General features: G+C 45.5%; 1 protein-coding gene across 1 annotated transcript in view; it reads right to left on the reverse strand.

Moving 5' to 3' along the window:
• Positions 1-1,504: 1,504 nt before the first annotated feature.
• LOC128843861 (transient receptor potential cation channel subfamily V member 6-like) overlaps positions 1,505-12,813 on the reverse strand; it is a 43,476-nt gene continuing 32,167 nt past the window's right edge. Inside the window, exons 13-15 of the mRNA XM_054040950.1 lie at positions 10,662-10,930; positions 9,367-9,473; positions 1,505-6,013 (exon numbers count right to left, since the gene is read on the reverse strand). Of these exons, the coding sequence (XP_053896925.1) occupies positions 5,737-6,013; positions 9,367-9,473; positions 10,662-10,930 (653 nt within the window). The 3' untranslated portion in view covers positions 1,505-5,736. The remainder of the gene's footprint in view (positions 6,014-9,366; positions 9,474-10,661; positions 10,931-12,813) is intronic.

Consider the following 12,813-nt stretch of genomic DNA (forward strand, 5'->3'; position numbering starts at 1 on the left):
ATAAAGTAGAAGCAAGGTCAGATAACTAGTGATTGTCCTACCTCTCCCATATTGTGCCTTTTGTCTACAGTTCTTGCTTGTGTCTTGTCTGAACTTGGATTGTAAGCTCTTTGAGACAGGGAATTTGTCTTTGGTATCGAGAAGTATCTTGTGGCCATATGGATGCTTACTTATAAAATGCCACCCTTCAAAAACAAACAAACAAAAATGCAGCAATGGCCCCAAACACTGCACTAACATTATTGAAGGGCGGAGTGTTCGGGGGCATTACTGGAGTGTTTGGGGCTACTTAAACTCGATTAATGTTTGGAAAAAAAGGTTCAAAAAATCAGAAGTTAGAAATACATCTTTTTATTGCTTCATGGAATATGGATGAAGTGCTGTTGCTAGCTCTCTCAGCTGTATTGACTGCATTCTGGCAGATTTTCTCAAAGTGCCTACAGTATCATACTGGCACTTTGTTATTGTTGTACATAAAACTAAATAAATAGTGGAAACAAAAGAACAAGCAAGTATCAGTACAAGGACCCAATTCTGCTTCCATTTAAATCAACAGGAATTTTATTAATAACTTCAGTGAGAGCAAGATCTGGCTCACTTAGGGCTGAGGCCTGCTGAATGTCCTTCATTAGGAAGGGGGGCTGAGCTCTACAAAGATTTGCATGATTAGGATCTAACTTTGCAAGTATTCTCCCAGGATCAATATGATTACTCTTCTGAGTAACAGCTGAACAGGAGGGAAGGTACTGTGAAAACTAGCAATTGACAATCAAATCCATAGGTTCATCTTTTTTTTTTTTTAAAGTCCAATATTGGGAAAGAAAAACACTGTTGTCTGTATCCAGTTTTGCAGATCCACGACTCTTTCTACAAAGCTCAATACCTAAATTTGTGAGAATGCCCCCAAACTCCAATCAGGGTAATGATGTCCCTAGCCAGTTTGCCAGAAGCTGGGAATGGGGCAACAGGGAATGGATCACTTGATGATTACCTGTTCTGTTCATTGCCTCTGGGGTACCTGGCACTGGCCACTGTCAGAAGACAGGATAGTGGGTTAGATGACCTTTGGTCTGACCCAGTATGGCCGTTCTTGTGTCCCATTGCGCCACATGCTGCACATGCATGAGCACACACATACATGTACACACACAGACAGAGAGGAAAATATGGTCCAGTCCCCATTCAGTTATTCCAAAATCAAGCAAATAAGCGATCTTGATGTTATCTTCTGGTGACGATTATTTGAATCGTTTACAGTTTCATTTTGAAGCAAAAATTTTCTAAAATGCATTGTAATCAGTTTTTTGATGGGGGAAGAGGGTGGGTTAGGATTGTAAAAACAACCAGAAACATATAAAAGACTCAAGTAAGGTCTAGTACTCCCAGTGGCTGATGAGTGGCTAATGTGGGGACAATCACAAGAACTGTTATAAGTTATTACTCTTATTCAAACAAACAAAAACACACACAAAGCCTACACATGCTTAATCTTCAAATTTTTATTTTGAACAAAATTTTCTTAATCCACAATACCAGATCAAATCAGTTCATCGATTTCACCTCAGAGACATTTTCTGACCTACTAATTTTCCAGATACAAGAAAAGATCTTAAAACCTTGAAGTTGCTTCAGTAGAAATTAAAGACTGTTTGAGGTCACCAGTTGGCAGAGGTGGGGAAAGAGGAAGGTCTGTTCTGAAATGATAAAATCACTGGAGGAAAACAAACTGAGTATTATAGCAATAATGATCATCTGCTCTAATCAGTACCACATTTCAGAGTCTTGGGGCCGAATTACATCAGTGTAAGTTTTAATCCATGTTTACAGAGGTAGAAGAGAATACAGTACAAATGTGCAGTTTTGGTCCAAAATGTTTTAGTATAAACGAGGTTCCTTCTTACCCAATGTATTTGGCCCTTGATCTGTGTCATATCTGCTGGCTTTCCTGACCCAAACAAGTTTTTACTTCTGCAGAACCAATAAAGCTATGGAAGAGGGAGCCTGCCTCACTCATCATCAACAGAGCACTTAGAATTATGATTGTGGAAGTTTTATGAATGATGAATAGGAAAGACATAGAAAAAGCACAGCTGGATTTTCAAAACCCATGTATAGTTTGTAGAGTTGCCAGTTAGAAGAACTTTTTGACTGGAAACTGAATCAGCAACACAGACCATGAAACACAGAATATCATTGTTACAGAGTCACCATAAAAATCACACGTTAAATAAAACAAAAGGTAGTTCAGAAAAACAGATCATGGGAACATTTTTTTTTTTTAAATACAGGTATATAAAACCCTTTTTAAGACTCAAATTGGTTAAATAATAATGAGAGGACTTAAAATTGCATTTGAAAAAAAAATCATCCTTACTAGATTAGAAACCTGTTTTAGGGCCAATCCAAAGCCAATTAAAATTAATGGGTGTCTTTCCCGTGTAAGGTTCTGAGCCTGCCCAGAGACTTGATGTCATTGCAAGAATGTCCGCTTCATTCAACTGAGCACTGAAGTGAACAGAAGTTCAGGGCACTCACCAACCCCTATGAGGAGCTCAGCTTATGGCTGGTCTGGGCCCCTAAAGCAGAGCATTTACACACTCCCGGCCCAGCTATTGGGGCCCAACCTTATTCCTATTGCCATTAATAGCCAAAGTTCCATCAACTTCTGTGCAAGTTCTGGTTATCAGGCATTTCTCCTAATACCAAATGCTGAGCCCACAGCTGGACAGGTAAGGGACTGAGGATATTATTTTACAATTCTTTTTAAAATTACAAGTATCTTTCATTTTAAATTCTACACATACCTGATGATTGACTGGGATCTTATACTTGCTTACTTAGATATATCGTAAAGATATTTAGGTTCAAAATGTAGGGCTTGTTATTTTAAGAAGTTTCACTAACTCTCAAAATCTAATTTGAACCAAACCATTTGCATGAAGTGAAAATAATTAGGGGGGTTGGTTTTTTAAATGTGAATGTTCCCTTGCTCTGTTGGAAGCCCAAACGCAATAGAATTGCCCAAGTTACAGGAGACAGAATGAAGCTGGCAGGTCTAGCCTTCCCGTTCAATCTGTGTGAACTGCAAATTAAAGTCAATAAAAACAGCAGGAATGGTTAGTTAGATTTTGAAATTCTTAAAAGATTTGTAAGTTGTTATGATTAGTAACATACATAAGGACATTTAAAAAAAAAGATTCTTTGCTTCTTCATAGTATCCTTTGTGTATTTCACAAAAGGTTCTCAGACTTCCATATTATATTTCCCCCTGTCTTGCTTTGCAAGTTTCTGATGCAAAAAAGGAGGAAGGAGATTATGAATTGGAGGATATGATGAGGCAAAGTAGCTCCAGTTCATGTCATAGTGAAAAACAGCAGAGCCAATCACATTGGTCTACATTTCAACCCCATTTTATGTACAGAATTTAAAAGTAACAGGAACAACAATTCATACAGGTTTTACACCTACTGATCTCACTTGTCTTGTCCCTAGGGCACCTGTTTTGGCTAGTGAGTCTGTACGAACACACAGGGCCAACTGGAGTCTACTCTCATTTACACCTGCACAATCCCAATGGCTTTAATGAAATTGCGAAGGCCGAACTGAGGAGAGATACTGGCACTAAAAGTTTAAAGTGTGATTATGGTGACACCAAAGACAGAAAATGCACAGCTGGATTTTCAGACCCAGTGTGTGTTTTGCTGACACTTAGAACAATCATATTTTGATTTGTAAATAGAGCCAATTACATTAGGGAATTGCTAGGTAAAAATGACCTCATGGTGTTCCATCTTAATTGTGTCTCAGTCAGATTTCCAAATGGTTGAAGAGCACAGGCAGATTTGGAAAGATGAAGGAAAACTCCACCAGCACCCTTCCCTTCTCTCCTCCATTGATTAAGGAAATTAAATTACAATCACAGCAGCAATTCACAGTTTTGGTAAATGTGCAAAATCACAGATTTCCCATTTCCATAAACATTTAGTGCAAATTCCTGTGGTTAAACAGGAGGGGCTGGGAGTATAGAGATGAAAAAAAGACCAATTCACACGACTTCAATTAATCACAGTGAATAAGTATTCATCTTAACCCAAGGAGAAAAATCCCTTCCTTCGGGCTCAAGCACACATTCAAGTAGGAGAAAAATAGTACATTTAATAAAATGCACATAACTTCAAAGGCCATGCATCTGGATATGGCACTAAAGTCTGCAGCAGGGGATAGTTGCTTTGAAAGGTGGGAATAACACCATTAATAAGAAAGCCACTAGTTTCTGTTCCTTCACTCCTTGGTTCTGGATGCCAAGGAGCAGTAAAGGATGGCCTGTTACAATGGTAGGGTCTAATGCAAGCAAGCTATCTTTGGGTCCCCCTTAGACACAGAGATTGTCTCACAGTGCCTGCTAAAGAGGAAATGTCAGGCTACAAGTTCCACTCAAATTAATTCTGCTATTGGGATTACACTGTGAGTTGGTGAGGGCATGAGGCCCTCCAAAAGGGCACCTCATTTCTTCCCTGTAGTCATTTTCCTGAAGGGAGGTCCTGGCAGAGAACTAAAGGAAGAGGTGAAAACGCACTGAATTTGGAGTGGGGGACTGTGTGGATGAATCAGAGTCATTGTGGACCAGGCATCATTGTATGTTGTTAAAAGAGACAAGACTTGTTTCCGAGTTGCCTCGCAATACCTCCCACTGTGTCTCACCCAGCACTTGCTTCCCCTGTTGATTGACAGTGGCCATATAGCTCCCCCTTCCCCTCGTGACATAGCACAGGGTGAGTTGCAGCAGACATGCCTCACCACAGCTTGCCCACAGCTACACCACTGGTCTCCATGAAGACAGGGACCAAACAGCCTGCAGTCTCAACACAGCAAAGATAACAGATGGCAGGCAGATATCAGACCTGAGCCAGAGACTTCTACTTTTCCATAGGAAACACGGCTCAGGATCAATTCACCTGGAATCTCCTTAGGGAGTCATCTCACCAGCCCCTGCACCCTCTTTAAACAGGATAAAAGTCCCAGCACAGAATGTGTGACATATCCTTAGGAAACCAAGAATCACATTTCTGTAGCAAATACGATTAAAGTGCATTCATATGGCAGAAAAACACTCAGTCCCTCCTAGAGTAGTAGTGTGGAAAATGCCAGTAATAAAGGTTTGTCTTTCCTGAGGGAGGAACATCTGGCAGCCTCTTGAATGCCAGCTGTACGGGGACAGTCCCTTTAATTACTGCAGTGTCAGCAGCTACTAGTTTCCTGAGTTTAAATATTGATTTCAGTTCTGTACCAAAAAAATCTCCCAAGTCAGCTCGCCTCAATTCAGAAAGCACTGTGGTCTTTGTGGGACCAAGGGAAGGAAGATACCATGTATCACAGGGCGAGAGAGGAGTTACTGATCAGTTCATAGTTGCACTGTGGTCAGGATCTCCTGTAAATGGATGAAACCCCAGTGCTGGCACATTTTTCTGTCTGTTTCTGTAGAGAGTTACAGAGCTGGACAAACACCAAACTTCTCAACTCAGCTCCTAGCCAACACAGCAACAAGGACACATGGAAGAGGGGAAGAGGAGACTTGGACAGCGTGTCCATCCTGCAGCATGGAGCATTCCTGTTGCATCTGGAGAGCTCTTAATAGCTATGGAGTGTGGTGTCCATACTGGAGTTTCCACTAGCACCTGGAGAAAGTAATTGCTTCAACACAGGGCATCCACATTGTGGAGTCAGGAGAGATGTGTCTCAGACATGGTAGACCTCCTCCTCTTCCATGGCATGGTTGACTTCCCCTTGAAGTTGTCTGAAGGTGGTACGCCTCAGGATCTCCCAGCCACGGTGGGAACTGCTCTGGGATGTGCTCCGGGACACTGAAGGAGCAACTGGTGCTAGGTTCTTCTTGTAGGGGAACTCCCCATCCAGCTTCTCTGAGTGTTTGTCAAAGTCCTCCTTATCCTGGGTCTTAAACGCTTCTGTGTAACGATGCATCTTTTGCTTGTTGGGATCAACCCTGTCTTCTACCCTGTAGAAAGGTGAGAAGAAGTTGAATACACCAGAAACATCCCAGCTTCTCAACAATCACTAGCAACTCCACCAAGCAGCGTTCTCCCAACACCACATCCAGCACAAGGCTTAGCACATCCATGGGGGAACTAGTCACAAGTAGAGCTCCTTTAGCTTCCTCCTGTTTATACACACACACTATTGAAGGAGACCCACCACCTCCACTGGCTACTATCCATTCTCCCCACTGTCCCAAAACCTTCACTGGCATTGTTTCCTTCCCGCTCTCCAGTTCTCTATTCCCTTCACCTATTTCCTAACCACATCTTCCCCTTCCCCTTTAACCAACTGCAAATTCTTGCTCCACTTGACCACACATCTACTTCCTCTTCCCAACTGCTAGTTCGTCTCTTCTGATCTTGATAATCTGCCCTTCCCTGTGATTCTCCAAGTTGAGTCCCCGGGAAAGACACCCTTTCCACTGTGCTGCACTTTGCACCTGAAGCTCACCCCTTCTGATCCACTTCCCCTCTTTTGTTCCACCCAGGAACCTTCCTTCTCTGCTTAGCTCGCTGCTGTCTCTCTGAGGGTAGTGCTCTGCCATGCTGTGTGTTGGTAACAGGCACACGGTAGGACTGCACACACGATTGGAGTGTGTCAGCACCATTCTCCCCTTGAGGGGACCACCTGGGAGGTATGGTGTACATGTGTGGGCATGTGCAGGGGAAGGGATGGGTGGGTGGGCTACACAGCACTCTCAGCTGTAAGCTGTTGCCCATCAGTGACACTGTATAGCTAAGCTGCTTATTGTCTCCAGCAGGCTTGACATCCACAAGCATCCATCTGCTGAAACCTGCTGAGAGCCCCATTGTATAGTGCAATGGCTCCCCCTTGGGGCCTGATCCACAAAACACAGACAGGATAAATCCAGACATTGGTCTTATTCTCCTCTCACAGTGGTAAGAATCAGGAATAAAACCAGAGAAGTGAGAGGAGAATCAGGCCTGAAGTTATCCAAATCAGAAGAAATAAGTTATATTGAAACCCTAGTACAGGACTTAAACCAAAATTCTGGATCAAAACAACTTCAAACTTTGAGGGTGGTTGTTGGAATTTGGTCCAAATTTTGTGTCTTGGGTCCACTCCCTGCTGAATACATTCTACTTTGGAAACACACGACATAGAATCATAGAATATTAGGGCTGGAAGAGACCTCAGAAGATCATCTAGTCCAATCCCCTGCTCAAAGCAGGACCAATTCCCAACTAAATCATACCAGCCACGGCTTTCTCAAGTCAGACCTAAAAAACCTCTAAGGATGGAGATTTAACAACCTCCCTAGGTAATCCATTCCAGTGATTCACCACCCTTCTACTAAATAGTGTTTCCTAACATCCAACTTAGACCTCCCCCACTTCAACTTGAGACCATTGCTTCTTGTTCTGTCATCTGTCACCACTGAGAACAGCCTAGCTCCATCCTCTTTGGAACCCCCCTTCAGGTAGTATCAAATCCCCCCTCACTCTTCTCTTCTTCAGACTAAATAACCCCAGTTCCTTCATCCTCTCCTCATAAGTCATGTGCCCCAGCCCCCTAATCATTTTCGTTGTCCTCTGCTGGACTCTCTTCAATTTGTCCACATCCCTTCCATAGTGGGGGGACCAAAACTGGACACAATGCTGCAGGTGTGGCCTCACCAGTGCCAAATAGAGGGGAATAATCACTTCCCTCGATCTGCTGGCAATGCTCCTACTAATACATCCCAATATGTCGCTGGCCTTCTCATATCCAGCTTCTCGTCCACTGTTATCCCCAGGTCTTTTTCTGCAGAACTGCTGCTTAGCCAGTCCAACATAGTAACTTGACACTGTGGGGCTCATGTTAGACCCCAGGGTCCTGTCCAAATGCCCCTTTCTATTATTCTTGTCTTGTTTTGGAAGTATTTGAGTGCATTTCAGTGCTGGTGAAAGCTACTAGGCTGACACGCCCAGAGACTGAAGCCTTCTGCTTATCTAATGCAGGGGTTCTCAACCTTTTTCTTTTTGAGGCCTCCCCAAACATGCTATAAAAACTCCACAGCCCACCTGTGCCACAATAACTGGTTTTCCGCATACAAAATCCAGGGCCAGCATTAAGGGGTAGCAAGCAGGGCAATTGCCCTGGTCCCCACGCCGCAAGAGGCATTCTGAAGCTAAGTTGCTCAGGCTTCTGCTTCAGCCCCAGATGGCAGGATTCAGTGCCCCAGGCTTCAGCCCCATGCAGTGGGACTTCGGCTTTTTTTGCCCTGGGCCCCAGCAAGTCTAACACTGGTCTTGCTTGGTGGACCCCCTGAAACCTGCTCGTGGTCCCTCAGAAGCCCCGGACCTCTGGTTGAGAACCACTGATCTAATGCACAGGGAAAAGCTTCCCCAGCCACACACAACAACCCAACAAATGCTCTGCATACTTGGTAGTATGTGGGAGAAAAAAAAGAATTAAGGCTCTGTAGCCCACTCAGGGCGTGGGCCTCTCTGTTGAGATGGCCAGGTAGGAAAGTGGCTTCTGGGATATGAGCATCTATCTATGAAGAGCTGGACTGAACATATCAACTCATTTCACATTTAGTGGCACTTGAAGTACCTCTAATGGGATCAATGCTTAGCCAGCTCTGTCCTAAACCAGGTTGGAATCTGTATGGCGGAATGGCTTCATGGACCATTCCCTGAGCCACTGGAGCCAGCTAGTCCCAATCTCATTCCTTGCATTGTTACGCTGTCCCCTTCTCTTTCTCTGTGCTGCACACTTACGTGCAGTTCTCTCACAGGTGGGTGTATCCTAGAATCATAGAAGATTAGGGTTGGAAGAGGTCATCTCATCCAATCCCCTGCTACAGCTGGTCAGAACATTTTAGTCAAACCACCTTTTCACCGAAAAATGCTGTTTTGATTAAAATTATTATTTTTTTTTTGCAAAGTCCTATTGATTTCCACAACACATCATTTTTGGGGGGAAAAATTGAAATCTGTTTTTGTGAACATGTCCAAGTGTACCATTTTGACATTCCAGAGATGAAAACTTTCAATTTTTCATGTTGAAATTACTTTTTGTTTTTAAATTTACTGTATTTTATATCAAAAATAATGAAGGGGTCAACATTTAAGCAAAACACTTCAAATTTATCAAAACAAATTGTTTCAATTGATCTGAAATGAATGTTTTTTGAAATTTCGTTTAGTGAAAAATGTCAAAATTTGGGGGTTTGGTTCTGATTCAGTTTGAACATTTTTTTGAAATCTTGAAACTTTTTAGAGGATGGAAGATCCATTTTCTGACCATCTCTAGTGTGTACACACATCCACATCCACAAAGAACATATCGGAGAGGGAGACTCACCTAAGGTACCACCGGTCCCCCAGTCCATACTCCCGTCCACAAATCCCAGAGCGAGGCCAGAGGCATCGTGGAAGTTTCCGTTCCAGCATGACAGTAGTGGCAACAACCTGCCCAAATAAAAATGAGGGAGAGGAAAGTAAAAAAAACCAAGCCCAAAGCACTATCTGAAAAACCTCACTTTGAAAATCATTGACAACACCTCCATGAGCAGAGTTTAGAGGTACTGAAGGAAAGAGAGGCACCACTTCTATACTGTCTACTGAAGGGTTGCTCACTATTTTTGCTTTAATTTCACCAAGAGTTGAGCAAACCATGGACCATCTTCAAACAACAGAAAACTGAATGTTCTTCCTCCTTACACATGGTGGCAGGGAATAAGCCAGTCAGTGAACAGTCTATAGGAGATGCCACTGTGGTTTTGCAAATATTACAGCCATGAGCAGGGTAATGTCCAGTTACCATCAGGAACCCAATACCCTGCAACATCAGGAAAGTCAACCATTAAACTTCCTGGTCTGTCTTGGAAAGGCAGGAGGTAGCAGAGAAAGGTATAACATGATCCAATGGCTGGAAATTTAAGTGAAACGAATTCAGACTGGAAATAAGATGTACATTTTTAATAGGGAGAGTAATTAACCATCGTAACGATTTATCAAGGGTCGTGGTGAATTCTCCATCACTCACAATTTTTAAATCAAGATTGGATTTTTTCCCCCTAAAGGATCTGCTTTAGGAATTATTTAGGGGAAGTTCTATGGCCTGTGTTCTACAGGAGGTCAGACTAGAGGATCACAATGTCCCTTCTGGCCTTGGAATCTGTGAACCTATGAGGCGTGTCAGTGAGTGAGGAATATAAAGGTGTTGGGATGGACAAGAGAGGACAAACAGGTTTCTGAATGGTGGTTTGAAATGATATGGAGGTGTGGATAGAGTGCAAAGAGACAGAAAGGCTGGTCCAGATGTCAAGAGCTACAGAGGAGAAGGCTCTCACACCGAGAGTACCCATACTATGTGAAGGGACGGAAAAGATGGTGCTTGATATGCAGAGGGAATGAGACAGGAGACAGACAGGCTGGAGCAGACCTATCAAGGTGGTGGTGAGTTAAACTGGATCTTGAAATAAATGGGAGGCCAAGTCCATGGAGCTGTGTAAGGATGAGGGTGATGTGGCCATGCTTCTTTGCACTGCAGGAGCGATTAGCTGCACCTATCAGCACTTCTACCAGGGACAACTCTCTTCATTCTGTATTGGAAAGATTTCTCCATTGCCTGGCCTAACACGACAGAGCCCTCACCTGTGCTCTCCAAAGTTCATCCCGCTCGTGGGCCACGCGCCAGTGGGTGTCGCCCATCATGGCGATGAGCAGGTTGAGCATGAGGAGGGTGGCGATGACGGCAAAGGCAAAGTACACTACACTGTACATGAAGGGCAGGTCCACGCTGTAGTTGGCAGGCCCATCAATGATGGTGAGGAAGAGCTCAAAGGTGGTAAACAGAGACATGGGATAGCTGTAGAACTGGCCCAGCTCTGTGGGGTTCTCTGTCTGGAAGATTATGTAAAAGGCTGGAGGGGCACAAGGAAAGGTAGAGAGAGAAAGTTACAATAGGAATAATGCCCTGTGGTCAGCAACAGAGAATCTGAGGGATGGGATCAGAATGGGGATTATTGGAGTGTAAGATCTTCTGGACAGGGACTATGTCTATCTATGTGTGCAACTCCCCTCATGATGGGAGCTAATTCCTGACTGGGGCTTTTGGGCTTTACAATAATAGAAGCAATTAATAATAAACAAGCTGTGACATAGCAGAAGGCCATGCTGGGGAAAGTTCTAGCATCATTTCCACAGAAATATACTCCTGAGGAAATTCGGCACCAAAAAACATTAAAAATTCTGTGCCAAAAAAATAAAAACTCTGTGCACAGTATTTTAAAAGTCTGCAAATTGTATTTGTCCACAAATAAGTGTGGAGGCTCCAGCATGGCAGTGGGGAGGACAGGCCACTGGCTGCACAGAGGTGGGAAATCACCCTGCAACTCCCACCACCCCCAGGACATGGACTTGGTGCTGAGGCTGCACCGGACCCTGATACAACGCAAGGGACGGACCTGCCCTAGAAACACCACGGGGCCCTGCCCCTCCACACCAGGCGCATCAGATGGGGGCAGGCAGGCTCAGCCCACCAGGATCCAAGTGTGGAGGGGCTTACTGTGGAGGAATCCAGGTGCAGGGTGGGAGGGTTCTGTGTGGGGCAACCTGGATGTAGGGGGATCTGGATGCACAGGAGCTCGTGCGGAGGAGCGGGGGGGGGGGAAGGATGTTCTGGGTGCAGGGGGGGATCCAGGTAAAGTTGGTTGGAGCTTGAGAGGGGGGTTGGGTGCTGGGGGAGTGCGGCTTGGTGGGGTGGGGGTCTGGGTGCAGCTTGTTGGAGCTCAGTGGGATGGGGATCCAGGTGTGTGTAGGGGGGCTCATCAGGATGGTCCAGGTGCATGGGGGGTGAGGCTCATTGGGGAGGGGGTTTAAGTGCAGGGGGACTCAGCAGGGGGTGGTCTGGGTACACAGGTGGGAGTCTGGATGCAGGGGGGTGGGGCTCAGCAGGGAGGGTCCAGATGCAGGCAGGTGGGGCTTGGCAAGGGGGATCCAGGTGTGAGGGGGTTGGTGAGGCATGGTTTTGGTGTGGGGGTGGGGGTCCGTTTTCAAGGAGGAGGGGTCCAGATGCAGGGGGAGCTAGGTTCCGGGGGTGAGGCTCAGCGAGGGGGTCTGAGTTTGGGGGCCCCCAAATGCACAGGTGTTGGGCGGACAGGGGAGCAGCTCTCCGTAGTGACCCCTCCCCTGGTGGCTGAGGAGTGATGGAGGCAGGAAGCAGGGGGTGGGGAGGGGTGGGAGGGGGCAGAGCTGTGGGAGGTTTCTTGGGGTGGGTCTTACCCCGCTCTGGCCCCGGTTGCTCCATGCAGGGAAAATACGCTCCTCCCCCACCCTCAGCCCAGCTGGGACTAGCAGCTGATCCTAGTGCAGGATAGGAATCCCTGGTCAGGGTGTCCCGAGAGCTAGGTGTGGGAGGGTGGGGCTTGATGGGAATGTGGGGTCCAGGTGCTGGAGGGCTTCAGATGCACAAGGTGAGGCTCAGCAGAGGGTCTGGATATAGGGAGTCTCGCTATAGAAGCACGGGGGGTTGGACGGATGGGGAGTGGGTCTGACCTGGCACCAGCTGGGGTGTCCCTAGCCCCGACCCCCCACAGTGATTTACCTCTCTGCTGGTTGCTCCAGACACATGAAACAATGTGCCTGTGCTGCTAGGGAGGGGCGCACGGCCACGCTTGCATTTTCCCTTTGCTTCCCCATCAGAAAGTCATTTTTCTGCCGGAAAGCAAAGAAATCTATGGCAGATATTAATTCTGCATGCAAGCAGTGGTGCAGAATTCCCCCAGGAGTAGAAATAGAAGCCATG

The sequence above is a fragment of the Malaclemys terrapin genome, chromosome 1 (genome assembly GCF_027887155.1).
Source record: "Malaclemys terrapin pileata isolate rMalTer1 chromosome 1, rMalTer1.hap1, whole genome shotgun sequence".
Taxonomy (NCBI): Eukaryota; Metazoa; Chordata; order Testudines; family Emydidae; genus Malaclemys; species Malaclemys terrapin.